This window comes from Ceratocystis lukuohia (genome assembly GCF_044167205.1).
Source record: "Ceratocystis lukuohia strain C4212 chromosome Unknown Supercontig3_pilon, whole genome shotgun sequence".
Lineage (NCBI taxonomy): Eukaryota > Fungi > Ascomycota > Sordariomycetes > Microascales > Ceratocystidaceae > Ceratocystis > Ceratocystis lukuohia.
Window position 1 is genome coordinate 768370 of NW_027263522.1, and position 23695 is coordinate 792064.

Genomic DNA, 23695 nt, shown 5'->3' on the forward strand with positions numbered 1-23695 from the left:
GTTTTTGCGGGCGGGTTGCCGTGTTGGTAATGCAGCAGAGACATGCATTCACGAGATACAGGCCCAGGAGGTGAGGGTAAGGTGAGGTGAGGGAGGCAAGGTGAGAGAGGACGAGGGCATGAACGCAAGTGTAAGAGCTGGCCTGGCAGGCCTTCTGGCGGACTGGCTGGCTGGGTTGCGCTACTGACTTGGGCCGGCCACATACTTGGATGGGGCTAGCTTGGCCTGGCTTAGGCTCGGCCCACGATGCAAGACAAGACCTTGGGTGTGTGTAGTGCATGCCAAAAGGCCGTGCTTACCTGGCTTTCTGGCCTTGATGTCCCTCTCCGTCTGCTGTATATTGCATGCATGAAGGAACCCACAGCTTAGCACCAGCCAGTTTTTTTTTTTTTTTTTTCTCTTGTTTGTGTGCATGTGCGTGTGTGCTGGCTGACCTCACAAGGGATTTAAGGGATATAAGGGGACGGGCTGTTGTGTGTTTGTTGACAAGCCCTAGTTGGCGAGAGAGAGAAAACAACACACATACTACGTACATTGCACACGGAAGAGAAAGATATATGGAACAAGTGTGTATCTCGATTTTAACCAAGACTGTCTAACTTCTAAAGCGCCGAGTGTGACATGATATCCAGTAACAAATAAAAACCATGGTAAACAATAACAGTCCAGAGAATCAAAAGGACACCATCGCACAAGATAGTGATGCCTTCCACTAAGTCACGTGATCAATGAGGTTCTGCTGGAGTGTAGGGATAACGGAACTGTGATCCTCCCGGTGTCTTTTTTTTCGAGATTTTTGGTGAATTTTGAGAAATAAAAAAGAGGAAACGCCGTCTAATAAGAGAAGCAACAAGAAGCAAGAAATCTATAGGAAGCAAGGACGAGATCGAGTGAGAGAAAACGACGCTCTTGAAGGTATAAAAAAGGTGTAACAAAACACAGACGATCGCTCGCTGGCTGGATATGAAGGCCGGAGAAGAGAAATAAATAGAAATAAATAGAAAAAAAAGAGAAAAAAAAGAGAAAAAAGATAATAAGGGCTCTGGCTGGCTGGCTTGTTTGCTGTGAAGCATTAACGGGGTTGGGTTCCAGATCAAAGAGCAATAAAAAAGTCTAGAGCAACAAATAATGCGGAAGAATGGAAAAAGAAAAGAAAAAAAAAAAAAAAAAAAGATGAGAAAAAGGAGGCAGAGGCGGGCCGGCTTTGCTCTAGTGCAAGGAGGAACATGAGACCCAGGAAATAAGAAAAAATAAAAGAAAAAGGGCCTGGTCTAAAAGGGTCTTGAGGGTCAATCATTTGTCGTGAAAAAGAGCCAGAGAAAGGGGACTGATTCTGTCTCCTAGATGCGACCCATGCGGCGACGGGGGAACTTGTCAGGGAAGTACATGATGCACTCCTCGCAAGCGTTGTCCATGCCAATGGTCTGCCAGATGGAGCGGTCCTGGCACGGGGTCTGGATGAGGCCGGCTCGCTCGCAGTAGCGGGCAAAGCTGAGGCTCTTGTGCTTGCACACGAACTGGTGGGCGTAGTACTGGCACATGGTGGAAGACGTGTGGTGTTATTGTAGATGGGGGTAAGGTAGGGAGAAACGCTTGAGGGCTCAACAGCTGCAGTGGAGTGGTTGTCTGAGAGGCAGAAGAGATCAGACGAGGAGAGAATGCACAAGTTATTAAAACGTAGATGCAAAATGACCCAAGGCAGTTCAAGCAGCAGGGCGAATGACAAAGGCTAAGATGAGAAAAAGAAGAAAAAGAACACGAAGAGCGCTGATGTATGCAGATGTAAATGAAGCTGAAGAAGCTGTGGGATGATGATGGTGAGAGACGAGAAGGACAGAACGACGAGGGATGTGTCCGGCTTCATATATACTCGTCAGACCCAAAGCTAGAAGCTTTGCTCCTGCTTTGTTGTTCGGCCGGCACACCACTTGCTGGGTCTCACTAACACACCCCTTCCTCTCTTCTCTCTCTTCTTCCCTCGTCCTGCACCAAAACCCAAGCTAAGCAAGGGCAGCAGAAAGTACTGGCACACGACACCAACATGCAACAATGCGACACCACCCACAGTACGTAGTCCGTACATAGGTACACGCCATGCCGTTTCCTTTTCCTACCCTTCTCTTTTGCTGGGAAGCAACCCTGTCGACTTTGCCTGCCAGTACCAAGCTTCCCTCTCCAATTTTGGGATTCTGTTCGTCGATACATACAGTGAGCGACCAGGTCCAGGTTCCATGTCAAGTCTATCTTTGTCGGTGCGGCTGTGGTCTGTGCTAGGCGTAAGTCCATGTTGCAGTTGCAGTTGCAGTTGTAACGAGAGAGAGAGGAGAGAGAGCCGGGAGAGCAATGGCAATAGAGGGGAGAGAGGGCAAAGAGGGAGAGGCGAACGAGTGCCTCCTTGTCGCCGCTTCACTAGCTTCGCATCTCGCTCTTGCTCTGCACCTCTAAGCACAAACGGCAAGTCCCATTGAAGCTATCCCCGCCCCATTCCAGCAGCCAATGGTGTCCCCTTTGCATGTCCTCTTCCTTTGCAGAGGGATCAACCTCAAGCCCATCATGTTACTTGATAAAAACTCACGACTCCGTTCTGGTGGCAGCATCTTGGTAAGGATGGCCATGCTTCAACTATAACTTTGGTGTGGCCGAGAGAAGAAAAGAAAAAAAAAAGGATTCCTATAGCAGACAAAAAAACACATAAAATAATAGTAATAATAATAATATCCCAACGCCAGCACTGGCCAGAAGGGGTCAAGGTCAGAAACGAGAAGCACGGCCTGATTGGCCCTCTTGCTGGTGGCTTTTTTTTCATCCGGCCAGGTCGCTGCTTCTTGCTGCTGCTTGTCCAGGGGGATGTTCTTTGCACCAGACCGAAAAGGGAAAACGTGTGGAAGCATCTGCCGAGTGGTAGAAGAGCAAGAGGAAATGAGGCAAAGCGGTGGCAGAAGATCCTCGCCCTAGCCAGGATCCTCATTCGGCCTTGGGTTGCGTCAGACTACTATAGTGTAGTAGATTGTATGTAACAAGACCAGCAAAACGCCGAGTTTATAGACTATGACTACTGGATTGCGACCAAGGGACAATCAGCAGCCAAATCAACTAGCCTCTACCAGCCAAAGAGGAAGAAGGCCGGCAAAGGAATTTCCCTGATTCCCGGCCCGGTAGCTTCTTGCCCAGTTGAGGCTTCTGAGACCCCTTCCCCTTTCCTTCTTGAGTGACGGCATACTCGGTATTCTCCTCTTGTTTCTCTTCTCCCTTCTTGTTACCGCCTATCAGGCCAACAAGCACATCAAACAGCCAAAGCCAAAAAAGAACAGGGCAGGTAGATACAAAGCAGCTTGCAAAGGAAAGCTAGGAGGGTCTGGGGTCTCGCTTCGCCTGTAGTTTTATTGCAAAAAAAAGGTCAGGATCCAAATAGGATTCGAGTCCTGGAGAGACAGGCAAGCGTTCAAGGGCCCAGCCAAGGGCTTGGTGAAGTCCTCGGCAAGGACTTGAAGAAAAGAAGAAAAAGAAAAAGGGAAAGAGCGGTCCACAAGAAAGCAACTACCCGTGGCAGCGCCAATGACACCGCCAAAGAGAGCAACTACTTCCAATTACTTCAACGACAGTCCTGTAAGCCAATCTTCCATTGACAACGACAAGAATACAGACAGCAGCTATTTGCATTGTGGCTAGATGGTGGATTCTGGCGAGGGAAGCGCGGCTGTATTTGTTTCGTATGGCACAGTACCAAAAAAAGAGATTTTGACAAGACCAAGGACAAGTATGCTTGTCTTTCTCGTCTCCGTATCCCTCTGCCCTAACCCAAACCGCCATATAGACACACGACCAAATTAAAATAGAGCCAAAAAAGAAGCGTTGGTTTAAAAACAGCGCGGCCCCAGCCCATCAAACGTGCTGTACCATACTATGCGTCTGCCTGCCTCTGTTTCGGAATAGAATCAAGTACCCATATTCCATCTCATCTCGCCCATTTTCTTTCATTTTACGGTTAAAGAGTCGAGAGACACCCCCCACTTCAGACGGACACAGACATTGATCTACAGCTCTCAAAATAGAATACAGAGGGCTAGAATAGCAGGGCGAGACACTGCGGACTTTGTAGCTAGAAATCCACAAGCTCAACCAACATGTAGGCCAAAGAAAAAGAGTGAAAAAAAAGGAGGAGCGAAACGCAACAAGCCTCACATCACCGATCAGCGGCCGAATGAAAAGGAAGCTCTGGCTTTTCCCAGGCCTTATTCACAGCGCAACAACGACAAGCCGAAATGCCAATTTAATGCATTTCCCCCACCAAGACCACTAACACAGGTGGAAGCTTCCTCCGAATGTTGTCCATCCAATAGCTACGATTCCAATTACCTCACAGAAACTGCCGAACAGAGGAAACGACTAATATCAACGTAACTATTCGTCCTCCCGAACGAGGGTTAGATAGAGAAGGAGGCAAGACTGACTGCTTCTTTTAGCTAACGTCTTCTTGTCTCTTTGATTGACAACGAAGTAAAAAATAATAAAGATAAAAAAGGGAAAAAAAGAAAAAAAAAAATAGCGGAGCCCGCACACACACAATGCTGGTAAGCTCTTGACACGAGAGCCTCATTATTTCACGATATCTGGCCTTGAATCTGGAGCTCTTTGCTTTCCTTCTCTCTCCTCTCTCTCTCTCTCTGCTTTGGTACCCAGCCAGGGCTGATACCCAAATAACAGGCCTACTCGACTTTGCCCAGTAGTTCATCCCCCGCTCATTTAACCTAGCAGCATTACTCGTTTTGCTCCTGGTCCGTAAATTATACTAGTGTTGTTATTAATATAGGGCCTCGGACTGCCAAAGACCATTTAGCATAAGGGTCAGATCATTAGACGAGCCTCTTTCCAAACACTAGAGAAATAAGTTGATTTGAGGGGGAGAAACCCTACAGGGCACTTGGTTTTGGGGACTCGCGAGATGTGAAGACAACCGGGAATGTTGTTTCCGGCAATGAAGATGCTACGGTAAGGAAGGGTAGGAAACGCGGCCGGTACACCCTCTTTCCTCTCAATCTCACCTCAACTTCATCCCATGGCCCATCACGCCCAACGTATCATCCCGCTTCTTTTCCTTTCTTAACATGTAGAAACCCAAGAATACACACCCCACCCCCCCCAACTCAGAATCCACGCAGATCTGAAAATAGTTTATTTCTGCTTCTTTTTCGTTCACCCTGCCGTCAAATTTTCCAGAAACAAGTTATCTCCCCCCCTCTCCTCCCCAAGTGACCCCCAAATAATGACGATACCTTTGAAGGAATGCCTCCACTCGGGCCCTGCGTGGCCTAATGAGGCATTTGTGGCATATCTTGAAGTTCTCTACCCATTAGCGAGATATAAAGATAAATTTGGGTGTATATACAATGTGGCAAGTTAAATCAGTGGGGGAAGGCAAATTTTGGGGTTTGGGGTTGGCAGCTCTAAAACAGCAGAGTAGGTCTCGCGGACTCGGATCCGGCTATCCGGGCACTCAGACACTCCTAGCAGCCTGTAGTCTTGCGGCATTTGTGTCCTGGCGTTCCTCTAGCCCTGTGGCCCTATGGTCTCCCCTTCCTAGCTCCTGTGCAAGATTGCGGCGTATAGAGTCTCGGTGAGGCCTTCATGGTTGGCGATGGATGAATAATATGCATGCAACACAATGCAGCACATCATGCCATGCGCCAGGGCTGGGCCTTGTTTGTCTATCTGCATCTTATCTTTGGATTCCCTGTCTGTCTATCTCCGTGACTCTTCCTGACAAATGGGCCCAGAAAGAAGAACCTTGAGGCGGTGACAAGATTCAACGCAACATCTACAAGCTGCCCCGTGCTTTCTATTTTCCTTCCTTTTAGCTTCTAGAAGGCCCTATATTTTTCCCGAATCTATAGTGCCGCACATAATATAGAGCATGTGTGTTGTTCAGGTCGGTGAGTCCCAAAGTTATCTCCACAAAGAGAAAAGGAGCCTAGATTGTGGCCAGAGAAGATCAACCGACCACGTTCGTCTACTTAAGCGTTTTTGTTACGATAGCCCCGGCGAGCCTCCAGATCTCCCTAGCCTTGCTCGGCCTGGTCTCAAGACTGCATTTACTAGCCTCTTCCTAGTAAGTCGTAACGAAAAAAAAAGGCCAGTGCCAGTGCCAGAATCAACGCCAGTATCTCTGCTCCGTGCAGAGCTGTCTTAAGCCCCGTCTCTGCATCTTTTTCGGGGTCCCCTAGGCCCTAGGGCACGCACAGCTCTATTCTAGACTGTGTTGTGCTGGTGCTTCTGTTTGATGGTGCATCGCGTCCGTGTCGTTATCTTCGGAATGTTTGTTGTAGTGTTTTTTTCTCCTCTGGTTTCCCCAGGCCTTGGATGTTCTCCAGATCCCAATGCCTTGTCCCCTCGCGTATGATAGCCAGCCATCCAGGTTCTCCAGCCTCTGATATCATCGATTCTATTCTTATATGCGTGCGTAGCCATGAGGTAGGCCGTAGGTAATGCAACAGTGGGGAGTGAAACTGGAACTTTCCGAGCTGCCTACCCCTGGGTCCGGACCAGTCTCGTTAGCTTTCCCTTTTTGTTTGCTCTTCTTATCTCTTTGCCCCCATTTCCCATTTTCGTCTGGTGTCTTGCTGCCATTTCTATTTTCTCTTCTTACCCTTTATTAGATTCTTCCTCCTCCCTCTTTACCCGCCTTCAAAACAACCATCTTAGCCCTCCAATCTTTCAACCCCAACAGGGCCCTGATTTTAGCTTCATCCTTGCTTTGTTCTTGTCTTGGCTAGTGGCCTAAACAAGGATAGTACCTCTACAAGTTGCTCTGCTCAACTTGTTCGGAGCCGTGACTCTGCTCCTTACTCCCACCCCTGTCACTCTGCTCACCTGAATCTCCTAGCTCAGTGGCCCGCCCTTGATCGGTGTGCTATACTGGGTCGTACATATACTAAGTATACAACGCACTATAATATTGCTATTGTGCGACTGCTACATAGCAGGTGGTAAACCGCATCCATCTATATCGTACTCACCACTCGGTAGTACCGAGACTACTGTCCGTATTTCGGTGTGATCTATAGTACCTTCTATAACACTTGGGTCAAGAACCATTCACACAATGCCTGCTGGCCACGTTGCTGCACTTTGCGATCTTCACCGAGATTGAATCACCGCAGGGGCCTACTCTGCTGTAAAATGACACCAGTGCGTATCTCACATGCGGAGTTTCAAATGAGCAGTAAGAATGAGCGTGTTTGATATTGCGACCTCGTGGCATGATGTAGTTAAGGGTTAAGGGGATGATTTGGGGTTAAATAGAACATACTACAGAAAGCTATGAGCAGCCGGCCCCAGCTGGCCCCAGCTGCCCAACTTGCACGTACTCTTTTCATCTGATGTTGCCAATCTTTACGCGTTGCTAAGATGTGATTCGCTCAAGCCAAATGGGATGGATGGACGGAGAAGTAAGGACGGGATGCGCAAGATTTATATTTTCCTTCTAAAATCCCCTATGACCCTCACATATCTGCCGGCCACCTCATAATCTCATGCAGCCAGCCAGATGGTAATACTCTGGTCTGGAACTTAAACCCTGGTGCAACATGCAGGTCACGTCATAGAAACCATCCCCCCTCCCCCTTTTTAGTTCAAGCCAGACCAAGGCTTGAATTATGATAAGTTAAACTGGAAAATCAAGCACAAATTGAGTGACAGGTGATGGGTGGATGGGATGGGCTTTGTACCTGCATACATTATGACTCGCCGTGGAGGTTGTTGTGTACTGCGTGCCTAAAAGAGACAAAGTAAACAGCAACTAACCAAAATAAAGTAATAAGCATATTACACGTATAGCCAAGTTATGCACCCTTTCGTCATCACAATCACGTCACAAGTCACTGTCTGAAAGAACAACAGGTCTCTCTTCCAAGAAGATACATAACTTCTTCGCATGTACACTTCAATCTACATGTACAAGCGACTATGTACCTGCATGCAAGACAGCTGGAATCGGAAGGAGGAGGACATCGGATGGGATTAGCCAACGCCTGCAATTGCGACAAATTTTAGCCGCTGTAAAATTGAACACCACCGTCCTTCCGGACGTCTCTTTTGGAGCTTCCGAGAGGAGGAGGAGCAGGTTACATGCGCTCTATTCGTTCCTTCTTCTTTTCCCATCTGTGAACAAAAAAGCCCAAATAGGAAAGAATGCGTAAAACTTTGATACCTCTTTCTGTTTGTAGATATGGCCATCCATTTAGCATGGGAATCATGACATGTGGCTTCTTCTCCATCGACTTCCTCGTGTCTTTTGAGAGTGATCATCGCCAGAATCTCCATAATCATCAACTTCGTCATGTAGCAACATTTCCGTTACCAGAAGCCTTTTTCAGCTGGCAATATAACATCCCTGGCTGTTGCTTACTAGCAAATAGGCAGGTTTTACCTGCATACACAGTACTAACTGAGCCCCCTTGTTCCACTAGTCAGCTAGGACCAGTCACGTTCGTCGCGCGTCGGCTTCGCAGTTCTCAGAGCCAAAACGTCAATGTCGCACCGTTGCCACAACACCGCTGTGGATTCGCCCTTCTTTTCCCCATCTGCAATTTTTGGTCTAGTCTCCTATCGCCAAATCTACAGCATACAACTACGAGAGCACTCAGCGTAGCGAAAGACTCCAGGCTACGCACTCCCAATTATCTGTCGATAAGATCACTTTTTCTTATTATTTCTTTCTTGTCCGCTACGTTCGTTACGAAACCCTTCTTTTATACATCCTATGTTTCAAAGCGAAGAAAAGAGGAAAAAAAAAAAAAAAACCTGCCTGTTCACTGTTGAATTGAATCCCGCGCTACTTCTTCGCCTTCCGACAACCCCATCGCTTAAGCTCAAAGATCTCGAAACGAACTCTCCTATACTTATACCGAAATCTTCAATTTTCAATACCGAAGCCACCCAAGGTCTTGACGTAGCATAAGCTTGCTTGACCCAGCCTCGTTTTGTCCCTTTCGTCACTCGTTCACGCGCCCCTAAGTGCTAGCTATTCTTTAGCTACTAACCAAAAACCCTGGGACCGAGACACCACCATCAGCGCCGACCTCCTTGTCTTTTGCTTGCAATACATTCGTTTTTCTCTGGCGTCGTGGGCCTGAATCCCAAGTCTCACCTTAAACGCCCGTTGCCTACAATTTGCTCTCGCCTGCCTACTTGCTCCATTCCATCACTTCCATTCCAGCGCCTTTATCTCGACTTGGGGTCATCATTCCTTTTTACTGGCTTATTTCGACGACATACCTCCTTTGCAATTGCCCGAGCCGCCTGCTTTTGCGCCCATATCTTGTCGGCGCCTATCTCGCCTCGCCTATTTTTTCTCGGGGCAATACAACCTGGCCTGCTGCCCCTTTGAGCTCACCAACCAGCCAGTCGATTTGACTGCCTCCTTCACACATTACTATCTCGATCCCCCGAAAAAGAAAAAAAAAAAAAAGAAAGCTATTCTCTTTACCATTGTATGCGCTTGAATTTGAATACCGGAGTTAGCACACCAAAGAGCTCTTGCAATATTATACATAAAACACGCTTCTTCTTGATCGTTGAGCCCAAGATCGTCACTCGTTTTCTCTTCCATTTTTTACTTGCCGCACTTGTTTTTTTTTGTTTTCAAAAAAGAATCGCCAGGGCTCTACGCCAGTGATTCTACTCCGATATTGGCCCTTTTAGGTCTTTTGTCATCATTGCAAGTTCTCTACCAGACAAACCTCACAACCCACAAGGCTGAGCCCAACTGCAGGTTCAGGCCCTACTGTGCGCATAGGCTCAGCTTTTTATTAAAAGCAACCCAATTGATACGCCACCAACAACAACATATGCAGCAGGCTCGTATTTGCACCAGAGCCGGTCGTCTCCAAGAGTCCTTGTAAGGGCTTCTACTACAAAGTCTGTCTACACGCTCTAAAAACAAACGTCTTTGGCTTTTTCTCCTGAGAAATAATTGCCGCTTGTCTTGTCCTCATCCACAAAAATATCACAGCTCGTCACTTCATCCGATCCGATGTTTTGCAAATGATGATGTGCAAGAAATAATCGACCACAACCTCCAGTCCCGCTTCTTTCACATCTTTTAAGATCGCATTCTCCATATTCCCCATCTCCAGGTCCAGTTGTATTCTGCGCTTTCGATCCATAATCATCCGTTCATCTATCTATTGTTCCTAGCCTAGCCACTTGTTGTGATAGCGTTACGTGGGAATTTATTTGGTTCTTTTGGAGTCAACCTAGCCTAAGTCACTTTTTTTGCTGGGAGCTCAAGCTGTTGCTGTTTTGCGGCTAAATATCAAGGCATCGAGTCACCTGTCACAAGAAACGCCGTCCGTTGTTGCGACCTGATCGGTCTGAACTTTGGGGCCACATAAAGAAGTCAATACTCAGCAATCTCGCCCTCCTTATTTTCCAGTAGGTCTTCGTTCTTTTCCCTCAAAAAAATCCTTGAATCACAGACTTCTTCACTTACAGCTTATCATTCTCCCCCCCCCCCCCCTTTTCCCCCTGCCCCTCCCCCCTTGAAGCACCAATCAGTCTTACTTAGCAAATGCCCCAAAACCTCGATAATTCGTGCTCTGACGGGTCTGATATTACTCCCATGATAATGCACTTACTAACTAGCTTTCCGACTAGGAGTGAATTATTAGACTCCCAACTTGAACAAGATCTCTTTGTCCCAATCATGGCTTCCTCCGAGGTTGACCAAAAGTTTCTTGGGCGGCTAGCTAAGGCAGTCGAACCCGAAAACCATTTGCTATCTGAAATGCTGTTCAAAATCCTTGGCTTGTCCCTAAATCTGGCTGAGCAGCTTGTCTTGGCTAAAAAGCAGAGGCGGCAAACAACGTTAAGCTCACCAGAATACCTCAAGAGGGTGTGGCATATCCTATGGCTTTCACGAGAGGGTCTCAAAATGCTAGAGCAGTATGTGCTGCCAATGGTTAGCCATTACAGAGAGCTCAAAGTCCTGGCATACAAACTACGGGCCTCATTTTATCACATCTTTGTCTTATTCTACAACAACCCTCCAGTCTCCGATATGAGTATATCGGAGGTTGTGATATCACATGCATCTAACCAGCCAAAACGAGATGCAAAGGGCAAAGGAAAGGCCATGGCACGGGATGATGATTTGGAATCCATAAGTTCATCGATACAACCCACACACCCATTGGAAGGTGGCCCGTCATTGCGACCGCCCCCGGGGTTTGAATTGGTGAATCCAAAAGCCATAGAGTTTTCACCAGACTTTCTCATCTCCGCTACAAACTATCTTCCACTAGCGCAACGGTACTTCATCGAAGCTGTTACGATCTCAGAAGAACTTCTATGGGGCTCACACTCTTTGCGGCTTTCAGTTAAGACCGAGTATGCTGCATTTCTATATGAATGTGTGCATGATGTTGAGGGCAGCCGACAACTAGCCAAGGCCACCATTTCTGAGGTCTACGATGCTCAGGAGGGCATGGATGATGACATGTTTTCCGATGCCTGTGAGCTAGTCACTGTACTGGGCCGGATGATGAAGCGTGGGCTTGGGCCAAATGGGAGTGTGCGGAATAAGCCGGTCCCATTGGCATCACAGGTAGCCGTCCCGTTGCCTGGTATGGAGAATCCGATCTGAAATGGTGTAAAAAGAGAGAATGGGGTGTGAGGCATGTCCTGATGCTGCGATAGCTTTGGCGCTTCTTTCCACCTTTGTTCCTGACAACGCCCTGACATTGCGCTTTTTACTCTACACATCTAGTTTCTATTCTGCCATTTATATTTTGCTGCTTTTTTTTTTTTCCACCCTTTCTTTTTCATCTGTATCTACATAATATTGGGTGTGGTATTTTTTGGTCCTTTTTGTCGCTCAGCTGTGGGTATATACAGCTTGACTTCTTGCTGCGGAGTTTTTTTTCTTCTTCTTGCCTTCCTAGATATGTCCGTATCTAGCCTCCTTTTTGTTTTTATTTAATGCCGTACAAATCATAGGAGAGGCCGGGGATTCGTCATGGCGCACAGCATTCATTAGTTGGGGGCTATACTTTGTCTTAATGGGTTGGTATACTTAGTCACCACAGAACGTCGTCATACCAGGGAGGTTGTCTTTGTACTTATAAATATTCCTTATTCCATCTATCCAACGTTGAATGAAACAGCAAAACAAAAAACAAGAAATGAAAACGCCAGTACTGGTAATCCCCTCCATCTAAGAAAACACCGAAAGAAGTCTGTTATAACAGATTGATAAGACAGGCCACGCAGTAGGACGAGCGTGAGAACGAGAGCGAGGGACGCCAATAAATCCAGAACATGTCGAAAAAACCCCGAACGGACCCAAGACACCAGACAAAACCTTGATTCTTGGCGGCTTTCAACAGCAACAGCTTTCATTCCCGCTCTCGCTTCACCCGAATCTGTGGTGCTCGTGGACCCAGCATCCAGTCCTGCATAGCTAGCCACTCGCTCCAGCTAGCTTCAGCCCCCTCAATTTCCTCCTCCGTTGCATTCAGCGGCCGCATAAACGGGATGGTCTGGCCATCATCCATATCATAGTCGGCCTTGACGTGCAGCCACGTATCGCTCTTAGCAGCAAATAGATAGTTCTGGCGCTCCGCCTCGTGCAGTGGGCCAACACCCTCACGCCAATCGTCGCCAAAGAAGCCGTGCAGAACTCCAGGAGCGTCAAATCCTGTGGCTACTAGTCGCCGGATGTACGGCAGCAGTGTGACGGTAGAAGGAGCCGCTCCGGCAGTGACATACGATGTCGGCGAACCAGGCGGCATTGACATGCTCATAGACATAGTGGTGCGTGCTGAGGGCGATGAACCGCCGGCTGCAGGTCCTGGAGATGCAGTATGTGGTAGCACTTGAGCCGAGGATAGGATTTGTTGGCGTGGCCGCTGGCTTGGCAACTGGATGTTGACATACGCGGCTACGGCCTGAACAGGGCTCGTGTGTTGGGCAACGTCGAGGAAGTAGCGCACACAGGACTGGAACTTGGGGTGCCAGTCGAAGATGTCGCTGTTACCCAGAAAAGGCTGGGGAAGACCGAAGATACCGTTAGCAATCATGAGGAAGATATAGTTGGAGAAGGGTTTGTATAACTGCAAGATAGACGAATAATGGGAGAGAAATGTGGAGTGAAGGAAAGGAAGAGTATTGAAAACACAAGAAACGGGTGGGGAAGCACTGGCTTAATAACCCCCATTCTCCCCCCCCCCTTCCAGGCTCCGTTGGACGGCAAGGCAAATTCCTACACGGGAATCTCTTCAACCGCAAAACAAGAGCAACTTTGAGCCAATCGAAGTAGAAAGACATCGGTGTAGTTCTTGGTGACAAAAGCCAATATGTGTGCCTGTGTAACCAAGAAGCTGACGATGCGCCAAACAAAGATGCCAGGCAATTGCCCTTTGCGATGCTTGTCTACCTGCCATCCAAGCAGGGCAATTGCAAATAAACAAGAATGGGAATAAATAAGGAGTGTTACACAGACAAAGGGTAAATAATAAGAACGGAGCCATGTCAAGGTAGCTGCGGTAAATGACAGCTAGAGAGGCACATCGAGAAAGAGAGAAAGGGAAAAGGGGGGGGAGGGGGGGGGAGGGGTAGGTGAGTGGAATCTAGGGGGGAACAGCTACTAGACTTGGTGAGTGAAAAACTAACTTACATGAGACATAGTGGGAGCTGAGCTGGCGGCAGCCATATTGAGAGTTTCGAGTGCTTTGGAAGGAATTGACGTTGGCTTGGTTGATGAGAGGGCGTGGGGATCAGCTCGCTGAAGTGGGGGGTGATATAGGGGGCGTGGCTGGATGAAAAAAAAAAAAAAGAAAGAGAGAAAGAGAAGTGATAAAAGATCTCAGTGATATCACGTGAAAAGCAACAAGGAGGCAAGCTTAGCAAGGCGTGAAAGCTGAAGAAGGACGACCAAAGGTGGCTGCAATTTATGAAGCTGAAGGCTCCTCTGCGTCTAGGCCTGAAGAACAAAGAAGATGGCAAGAAAAAAGAAATACGGGAGTGTTCAATACGGAAGGCGCAAATGAGGAGGGCTGAGGTAGGTCTTATATATGGACTAGAAGACCCGAGCAGCCGGACGGACAACCACAACGGAAGAGGCTCTAGGAGCGTGGTAGCCAACAGGACGCGTTGGAAGCCGAGTGGGATCGGAATATTGCAGAAAAGGCTCCGAAATATAGACGTTTAGTAACTCAGGAACATGAGACCCAGATTCAGGGCTCTCAGGTTTTGTATTGATTCTGACAGAGAGAGCGGAGTATGACCGACTCTCAAATTCGTGTAAGTGAGGATTGTGAGACAAGGAAACGCGATTGGGAAAGGGTGAGAGTAAGAGTGTGCGTGAGCGTGAGGATGGGGAGGGATAAAGGTGAGGGTCAGGGTCAAGTATGACAATATAGACAAAACCAAGTCTTCAGGCCTAAAGGGAAAAAAAAGGACACAAAATGGAAGAGATCGAGGCTTCAGTAAAAGGAAAGCGGAGAGGCGTTTGATAGTTAATAATGGAAGAAGCGGAGAGAGAGACGCTGTTGATAGCTAAGAGGTGGGGATGGGTGTACTTGTTATATAGAAAATATTTTTTATGTAGGCGAACTGTTTCCCATTATGAATCTACGCTACTCCTCTGCTTCCCCCAAACTTGATGGCTGTTTCTTATGTGTCTCTTCAGTTCTCTGCCCGCCTCCCGCATGTCAGTGTTTTGGGCCGAAGACTCGGAATTAAACTAACAACAAGAAGAATAAAGCCAAGAACCACACACGACGAGGCTCTCGCTTGCGCTTAGCCATAATCATGGGCAGGCTCCAGCAACAACCCAAGAGCAACCAAGGACCCCCAGGAGCCTAGGGAGAAAACGACGGTAAACCTAGCAAGGCAGAAAAACAGGTAAAAAAAAAAGCACGGGCCGTTGTGAAGTAACGAACTTCTCTGACGGGGTGATTAAAATAGACAGGCGCCCAAGAACGAGCGAAAGTGAGGCACATGGTGTGAAGATTGTGTTGAGAGGAAGGAAGGCTGGTCTATTCAGAGGATCAGGTTGAGTGAGCCGATGTTGCTTCAACAAGCTGAGAGCCTAGTATTGTGCTTGCAGCGCCCGAGATATTGACCAGGCCAGACTGCAACCGTTGCACGTATCAATGACAGGCCGTAGAAATGGAACTGCTATAATCTGATCCTGCTATTAGATGGGCTGTGACATGCGGAGGAAGCCTGTGAGCTCCTCGCAAACGTTTCTTCTTCTGTACTATGAAGCAATAGGCTACTACACAACATGGCATAATTAGGACAGTAAAAACTAATGTACATAAGTTGATGTTGGTACTACTCTGTTGTAGAGAAAAGAAAGCCTGCAACAACTCGCTGAGGTTTACCTCAAGCCCAAGGGCCTATATTAAGCATCCTTCCTAGTGCCCCCCCGATTCCCTCCAGCCTTGGACTAAGGTCTTGGACGCGGCACTCAGACGACCCTTCTGTTACGATTATCGACTAACACCAACGTTATCCTCATCTAAAATCTGTATAAATAGCCTAAAAACTGTGGCGGCTGCGCTTCTTGGCTCTTGTTTGGTGCCCTTGGATTTCTTGGCTACGCGGATCAGCCTGGACGCGTGTACGATGGGAGCTACCGAATCATTTTTGCCTTTCCAACTTCTCAACTTTCTCAACTGACCAGGCTCCCCCCTGTAAACTTAGCTGTGCTTTGTTTGTCGGATGGACCCTCTTTTCTCTTCTAGTGGTTCTTAGGAGCCTATACTTGGGCCATGTCGCTTTCCTTTTCCACTACAAGCTTAGATAGAGTGGCAAGTCTCGATTCACGGCTACTCTATTTAGGTACCGAACCACGATTATGGTCGATCTAATCGTTATTTAGCCACTAATTTACTTTCACTTCATCTTGCCCCTTCTTTTCTCTCTCCTTCTCTCTCTCTCTCTCTCTCTCTCTCTCCGTCTTTCTTTCCCCCTCCTCAAAGATCGTCGCTCACGGCACTGCTTTTCTTATACCATGCCCTGCTAGCGCAGAACACTGCAGCTACCATTCTCTCGGCAGACAGTGTCTTCGCAGCAAAACCCCCGTACTATCGTCAGCCATGAGAGCAGTCCAAGCCCTGTGCCGCGACTGGGAAAAAACCTGCTAGGGACTTAGTCAGCTGTGCCGCCATCATGTTACTAATGGCGAACAAGATGTAGATAATTATTGATTTGAAAGCAGTAGTTGGGTCAACAAGTAAAATAGAGAGCCTTGTTAGTTGAGTTACTTTTCTCCTTACGTTGTTGTCCTTTCCACGTTTCAGCACCATTTTGGCATTCTCTATCCATGACAAACCATCGCAGCTGCTGGCTGAGAAATTTGCCCACTAGGTGCTAAAGCGCAAGGCATACTAGAGAGCGTTTCAACTGTTGTCTTGAAAGGCTCGGCAGCCAAGAGGGCCTTTTTCTGTTCAGTCCATGCAGCCTTCCACTCCCTGGAATTTAGTGCCGTACATCCCATGCAAGAATGCTTTAGCGGTCATGTACAGCCGCTGTAGAAGTACGTATGCACACATATTATGGTACTTGGCACGCAGGCACACAAGTTCGCTAGCTTGGCATCGCTGACTCTCCGCACCTACCATTATTCCTACTGGAATGTAGTTGCACACAATGTACTCTATCAATAATATGCTCAGGAGACCCCTCGGTTTGTCATCATGTCCTAGCCCAGTCGCCTCAATTACTTCACGGTGTACAACGTCGCCTGTGTCGTTAAAGGGAAAAGTTTTTGTCAGACATATTCGTGTGCAGTCGAGCTGAATGTCAAGACAACCCTTTACTAGGGCTAAAGCCTCGGGAGGCTCGCATAGCCGTAGCTATGTTGTACTTATGACGGACTCTCGTTGTTTTATCCTTATATACAAATATGTAAAATATATACTAACACTGCATATAATCTGCGACTGATACGGGGTGTCGTTCAGTGTATTATTGCCATAAGGGGCAATTGCTTTGCCAGCTTTCCCTCGAGCCGAGTCCTTGGGCTCCCTCGAGTTGCAACTTCCTAATTCTACATACACGAGCTGTTACACAGCATTGGCTTCCTTCCTTTTCCTTCTGGGCTTAAACTGGATTATGCGCAATATTTATACAGGCAAAATAAAACAACGCCAGGCTCACTACTGGCTGGGAGTCTATTGTATTAAACGAACCTTGAAAATTTTGCGTGTATTCTTAGCGGACGTCTGCCTACTCTTCTTCCGTAGTAGTACCATGGGGTACTCCGGATAGGAGACCTTTAGACGATTTGAACCCGAACATATTCTTGATCTATTAGAATCATTAGGATCAAATAGGCGCTCTCTAATCAACATTGGAGAGCAACATAATTAAATGTCACATTGTATCGTCGTTTAATGTATTCCTGCTATTCTTTGCAGCAATACGACAGCGTATCCTGGACGAGAGCGGCTGCCTGATGTCATCTTGCAGCGCAATTCCCGGACAGTCAGCAGTTGCAGGTGTGCATAAATTTCGAGCATCTCCTGTGACTTGTTGGGTTCCGGCACTAGGGCAAGGAGGCTCGCTCTCTATCCAGCCTCGCCTTGGAGTGTACCTTACATTTTCCAGAACTGGCTACTCAGTGTTTTTGGTCTGCGGTGGCCATGTGCAAAAAACTAAGATGTCTTGAACTTGAACTTATTTAATGTCTATGGGAAACGCTTAGATCAAGCTGCACAAGCCAAAAGACACTGTATTGTGTTTTCTTGGTTTATGTCTACCTACTGTCATTTCTTGAGCTTGGATTTATTTATTGGCTGCCGGACAGCATTGGCCCTCGGCAAGGCTGACCACAGATTCCTGACGAGAGAAGCATCTGCGTCCCTAAGAAGGCTTGTTACTCGCCTTCACCCTATAGCCGTCACAGGACAAAATAAAAGAAACAAAAGACAGAACAGAATACTCTATTAATTTACGGCTACCTACTGATTTCACTGCAATTGACGACCCCTGTTACTTTTGTCCTATATAATGTAACTTAAAAACAAACTAAATCGGCAATCCCAAAAGCCTTCATAGCTCAGTTGGCAGAGCGCGACACTAGTAATGTCGAGGTCAGCGGTTCAAATCCGCTTGAAGGCATTCTGCGTCTTTCCAGATTTACATTTTTACGACGATGTACATCTATGTATTTAATTTTTTTTTTACTTTTTTTTTTTCTTTTTTTCACTTTTTCTTTTTTACTTTCTTCCGCCCCCAATCGCTCATGGTATTAACACCGTCCCTTCCCCTACTTTGTTTTGTTTGCATTGATTCCAGGATATCTCCGTCTCCAATTTGCCCGGATCGTATAGGTCCAGAATCATAATAACCACCAAGAAACCTACCAGAAGCAACCCCCCCCCCCCCACCACCATAAACGCGCGAAATCCTAAAACATGACGTCTTGGGTGCTTATCTGTGTCCATATTAGGCTGCAAGTAATAAAAGATTAATGTTTATTCTGTAGTAAAGCTTGCCCTAATGTTTATCCAAGTCTAAATAACAAATGAGGTGAGAAGAAATAGTAGAAAAAAAAAAAAGAAACCCCCTCACCCAACCACACTTTCTGAGAAGCATTGATAAACATGCTAAACATGAGACAAAGAGCAACTCTTGGAAACACAGCCAAGAAACCCAGTTGCTCCACAGGAAGTCCGAGTCCAAAGGAGGAAAAGGAACTTGTAAAAGAAGTGCAGTAGAAAAGAACGGTAAAGAGTGGATGTTGGGGTCGAGGAAATACAGAAGGAAACGCCATTGATCCTAGCCCATGAACTCAATGATCTCTAAGACTCTAAGAACGCCGACAAGATAATGCAAAACTAGCCAAGCAGCCATTGAGACGTCAGTTAATACCTAGAACACCGGAACGGAGCAGACGATCTCCGTGTTTTCTCCCTATATTGCGTAATGGAGATAGAAGAGCAAGAGACACGAAAGAGAGATATGTGAGAACAGAGGACAACACCACCAAATTCGACTTTAGTTAAGGAATCCCTTGCAAGCAGCAGTGCCACAGAGACAAGGGATCCGGTCTAGAGCGCCAATCTCCCTTTCAAACTTATAATCGTACGTCAATTCTTCGTCTACATCAAAAGTGTTAGCATCATTTACAGGCCTTGACTTGAATCTGCAAGAAAAGCAGTGCTTTCCTGTGAGAAAAAAAAAGACAACTTACTCAGTGCGATGTCGCGAAGAGCATAGATAACGATACGCTTGCTGCCCTCCACTTTGATAATTTTAGCCGTGCAGTTTGGCATGCAGCTATGGTTGATGAAGCGGGCGATTCCGCCCTTTTTAGTCGCATCAATAACCGTATCCTCATCGATACGGAAAAGATAACTACTTCCAATGCCACTCTTGAGATAGCGCTTCTCACGGATCTCCGATATCTGCTGTCGAACCTCCTCACCAACGTACTCAATGATCATGTCATCTTTAGGAATCTTTTCCATAGCGTACAGACCCCAGTTGTGGATGGCCGACCGAGCGAATTTAACTGGCTTCTTGCGCTTCTTCAGCTGGTTGAACTTGAATACGTCCGAGTCCTGGCCAAGTGTTTTCTTCTGGTCGTTTAGATCTGCCACATAGCGTCGATTATTGGCACGGTTGGCACGTGAGTTTCCTTGTGATATCAATTTTTCAGCGGCCAACTTAGCTGCCTCTGCAGCTGAGGCTGTTGGATCCTTGCCATCCTTGGATACCCGAGCCTGGCGCTCTTCGCGGGCCTTTTGCACCTTAATATGATGGGGAAGATACTTGGATTTCTCCGAGTTCAGTATCTTTTTATACCCCTCTGTTCGCGCACACCCTGTAGGGTTAGGCACGTAATAGCCTTCAATCATTGCCGATCCATCCTGTGAGGATTTATTAGCATTGAGGGTACGAAGTCGGTCTCGAGTCCACACCCAGAGCTCTGGTTGTTCCATAGTCGTCGCTTTACTGCGACGAAGAAGTCGAGATACATCAGGAGCATCGTGGGCACCAAGACCAAGGCCATTTAAGATCCTAAAGTCGCTGATGATTGTATCAACAGATAGCTCAAGCGCAGGCATTGGGCTTGAGGGGAATAGCTTCGGATCAAGATTCTTGACCACCTTCTCCTTAACTTCTCTAACCACAGGCTTTGCGGACGGTTCAGGCTCCGCTTTTGGTTCTGCTATAACAGCAGCAGCGGCTTCTGCCTGCCGTTTGGCTGCTTCAGCTTCTTCTGCAAGTTGCTTTTTAGTCTTCTTCTTTGATTTTGGCGCTGCCTTTTTCTTTGGAGCAGCCTTTCCAGTGGCAGGTTGCAAGACTGGTGTTTCTGCACGGGACTGGACATCGGTATCAACATCGTGGTTCCCATCATCCGTAGGTGCTACTGAATCGGTCTCCATAGGGTCCTCATCAAGCTTCTTTTGTCGTTTGATGACCACTTCTTCTAGAAGCTCAAGCTTGCGCTTGCGGACTTGAGAGCCATCGGTAGCAGCGAAACTTCGCTCCGTCATCGAGTCTTCTTCGCCACCGCCCCATGTCGCGCTTTCTTCCTTATCCTCATCAGTACTCATGCGGCTTGTAGGTCTCGGTTCATATTCCTCGGTGTCTCGTGTTACAGAGTGTTGCTTTGGAGCTTGTAAGTCGTCATCAGAGTCTGATTCGCTGTCATATAAGCGATGATGCAAAGACCGTATCGCATTTTGACGGTTTGGCGCCTTGCGATTGGCTTTTAGGGACGATGCTGGCGGTGCGGCACTCTTGAATTTTCGAATCCGGGGCAAAGCCGAGACATCAAACTTGCCAGTGCGATTTTCGATAGGGTCGGCTCTAGAGTTAGGGGTCCCAGCTCTAGAGGGCTCCTCACTGTCATCCAAAAATGCAGAATGCATTTCAGGAATTTCAAGGTTGAGTTCACGACGCTTCGCAACATGATTTGCTGGCTCCATAAAATCGAGAACAGCCGGCGCAGCAACCTTGACTCTGATATGCCTAATTAAGTGTTCCAGTAACTCGCGACGGATTACTTGGACAGCCTCTCCTACAGGGTCGAAGTTTTTAGCGCGTTGCCTCTTCTCCTCCTCAATATCCTCTTCTAGCTCCCGCTTTAGTTGCTCTTGTTCCTCCTTTTCCCTTTGTTCTGCTCTAGCCTTGAGCTCGGGAGTAGAGGGTCTCCGATGGCGTGTAGATGAGCTACCAATATGGTTGAGAAGATTAGCCGGGACAAAAAGCTCCATGGTCATGTGGTAAGTGAAAAGCTCGGCCTCATTGCACTGACGATGGCATCGCTCAGCTTCGATTCGACCGTAGTTGGATGATTCAAAAATTATGAAATATCCTGTACGATCAAGTTGTATATCATCAAAAGTAAAGCTCTTAAGTCGTCGCTTCAAATGCGGAATTGTTGTTTGCATGACAGGAACCGCTGTGTGAGAGATAAAAATATATGGCAATTCCTTTAGTGTTGTCGTGAGTGTTTGAGCTTCCCCTGGAGGGTTTGTCCTGGGTGCAGGTGGTCGAGATTCAGCTGGTTTACTTGCAGGTCCCTTTGGAGCTGTTGGTGGAGGGCCATGGCCAGATCGGGATACTGGTGTCTGTGAGCCTCGTGTGGATTTGGCAAGTTGCGTCGATGCTGCGAGAATCTGTGCAACCTTTGCCTGGCTTTCCCTCTCAACTGCCCGCATCATCTGGATGCTTCGCTTACCATCGGCATCAAACTCAACCTTGATACGGTAAGTGTCGATGCGACGGCCATTAGCGTCTCTGACAGCACGTCGGGCGGCATCAATGGCAGCAACGAATATACGACGGACTGCATTTGGCGGCGAATCGCGATAGCGAAATGTAGCAAATCCGAGATAACTACCATCTTCAGGGTCAAGCTTATTACTACTCTCTGCGATGTCGCCAAACTGCGAAAATAAAGCAGTGAGTTTGGCAAATGACATCAACGGGTTGAAGCCAGATACAACAATCTGTGTCGGCGGGCTGGGGCCAATAGACGTCCGGGCGTCAAACTGGTACGGCTTTAAATTGTAAGGGGCGTGCCGTAGCCGCGACTTTGGTAGGTGAAAGTCGACATTGATATACCCTAATTGGCCGCCCTTTGCCAGGCGCGGGTCGGCAGGAGGGGTGTCATCGTTCTAACCATGAAGATATTATTAGCCATGAGTTCTCGGGTGCTCTCAATTTAAGCATTTTCAATAAAGATGACTCCCCTCCTGCCCAGATGTATAGTGTATGTACGCCAGATATCTGTGCGATTATGGGTATAAGTACGTACCGGTCCAAATTCTTTGAACCGCGGTTCGAGATCTCTTTTCGCGCTTTTCGCGGAGCCGGAGCGGTCGCTGGAGGGATCGTATATACATCGCAGACCGAGAATCGAGCGATTGGTATCTCTAGCGGGAATGCGCTCGGTTTGAGCTGGACTAGGAGACAGGGGTAATGTTGTGGTGGTTTTGTTATTGTAAATGTTGTGAGGCTCAGATGAAGGGGTCATGGTGATGAGTGATTGTGAATTAAGGTTTGAGTTAAAGGAGACAGGATTTTGGTCCTTGGTATCCAGGGTCTGCACATTTGGTTGGGGGGAGTCGGAGCTACTCAGAGGCGTGATAGTAACAGCCGCAGAAGACTGGAACGCTCCATTTGCTGCCATAGAAATTTCGATGGAACTAGAGTGAGAGCTATCTGAGCCGGCATTCAATGATTCGCGGTTGAGAGAGAGAGAGTCTTGGGTATCGAGTAGATTAGGGCAAGGTGGTTCGGAGTTGAGCTGAGCGGGTGGGGAAAATGTTGTTGAAGGAGATTCCAAGATGGCTGTAGTCGCTTCAACTCCATCGGCCAAGTTTGTCTCAGATATAGGGTGTTTTCTTGAGAGTCGCTCCCGTTCAGATGCACGATCTTTGGCTTCGCGTGAAGCGGCAGGGAAGAACTGGGCGAAGCTCGCCGCCAAGGAGCGAGACATAATGCGACTTAAGGAAGACTCAGGAAGAACGATCTGGGAGACACACAGCGAGAAAAGATGAAATCAAGGAGTAAAACAACAAACAAGAAGGGAGTGTCGTTGTTCGTTCACAGTATTGTCACTGCGTTGCCAAGGCATGTAGCATGGCAGCCTGTAAGGGGGAGCTGATAAGTCACAAGTGACCATACATGAGCAGCCTATATATGCGACAGCTAGCAATGAGGTGAGTGTCGGTATGGAACCAGTGATATGCGATGAAGGACAATGACTCGAAATATGAGATGAAGGCCAAAAAAGCAGGCCGTCACAGTCGAGAAGTGGTCGTGACAATCAGTGTTGACCGCAACGTTAGTGTGGGTACACGATATCGGCAATTGAGCTGAGGAGGATGATATATGACGCGACAGCGACAGTGATAGCGATAAGGTTTCTAGTAGCAGCGCGTGAGGAGCGACACAAGTCCAAAAAGAGTACCTTCTACTAGTCGGCAATAATGACGACTTGAAGCAACGGAGCAAAAGAAAAAGGGCGACTGTTCAATGACGACAATGAAGCGCAATGAAAGAGGTGGCTGGCAATTCGTTGGCGATGGGAAAAAAATAATGGAGATAGTGGGCCAGCGAGGCTGAGAAATTAAACACGACAAAAACCAAAACGCGAACCAGAAAGTGCGTGTGCGTCGTGAGCTTTTTCGGTGGTGATGCTTATGTTGTGAATAGAAAAATAACA

The 23695-nt window shown here is 47.5% G+C and overlaps 4 protein-coding genes across 4 annotated transcripts; 1 reads left to right on the forward strand and 3 right to left on the reverse strand.

Moving 5' to 3' along the window:
- Nucleotides 1–1340: 1340 nt before the first annotated feature.
- HOO65_030209 (uncharacterized protein) lies at nucleotides 1341–1541 on the reverse strand (the record flags this gene model as incomplete). The annotated part of the gene is made up of 1 exon (XM_071000350.1): nucleotides 1341–1541. One exon carries the CDS (start codon nucleotides 1539–1541, stop codon nucleotides 1341–1343), a length of 201 nt encoding a protein of 66 aa, XP_070859888.1.
- A 9161-nt stretch (nucleotides 1542–10702) lies between these two features.
- On the forward strand, nucleotides 10703–11641 carry HOO65_030210 (uncharacterized protein; the record flags this gene model as incomplete). The annotated part of the gene is made up of 1 exon (XM_071000351.1): nucleotides 10703–11641. The coding sequence occupies one exon, from the start codon at nucleotides 10703–10705 to the stop codon at nucleotides 11639–11641; it is 939 nt and encodes a 312-aa protein (XP_070859889.1).
- A 751-nt stretch (nucleotides 11642–12392) lies between these two features.
- Nucleotides 12393–13076, reverse strand: HOO65_030211 (ilp is an apoptosis inhibitor; the record flags this gene model as incomplete). Its single annotated transcript, XM_071000352.1, has 1 exon — nucleotides 12393–13076. The coding sequence occupies one exon, from the start codon at nucleotides 13074–13076 to the stop codon at nucleotides 12393–12395; it is 684 nt and encodes a 227-aa protein (XP_070859890.1).
- A 5932-nt stretch (nucleotides 13077–19008) lies between these two features.
- Nucleotides 19009–22966, reverse strand: HOO65_030212 (Histone-lysine N-methyltransferase, H3 lysine-4 specific; the record flags this gene model as incomplete). Its single annotated transcript, XM_071001794.1, has 3 exons — nucleotides 19009–19112; nucleotides 19205–22142; nucleotides 22283–22966. The coding sequence occupies 3 exons, from the start codon at nucleotides 22964–22966 to the stop codon at nucleotides 19009–19011; spliced, it is 3726 nt and encodes a 1241-aa protein (XP_070859891.1).
- Between the last annotated feature and the right edge of the window lie 729 nt (nucleotides 22967–23695).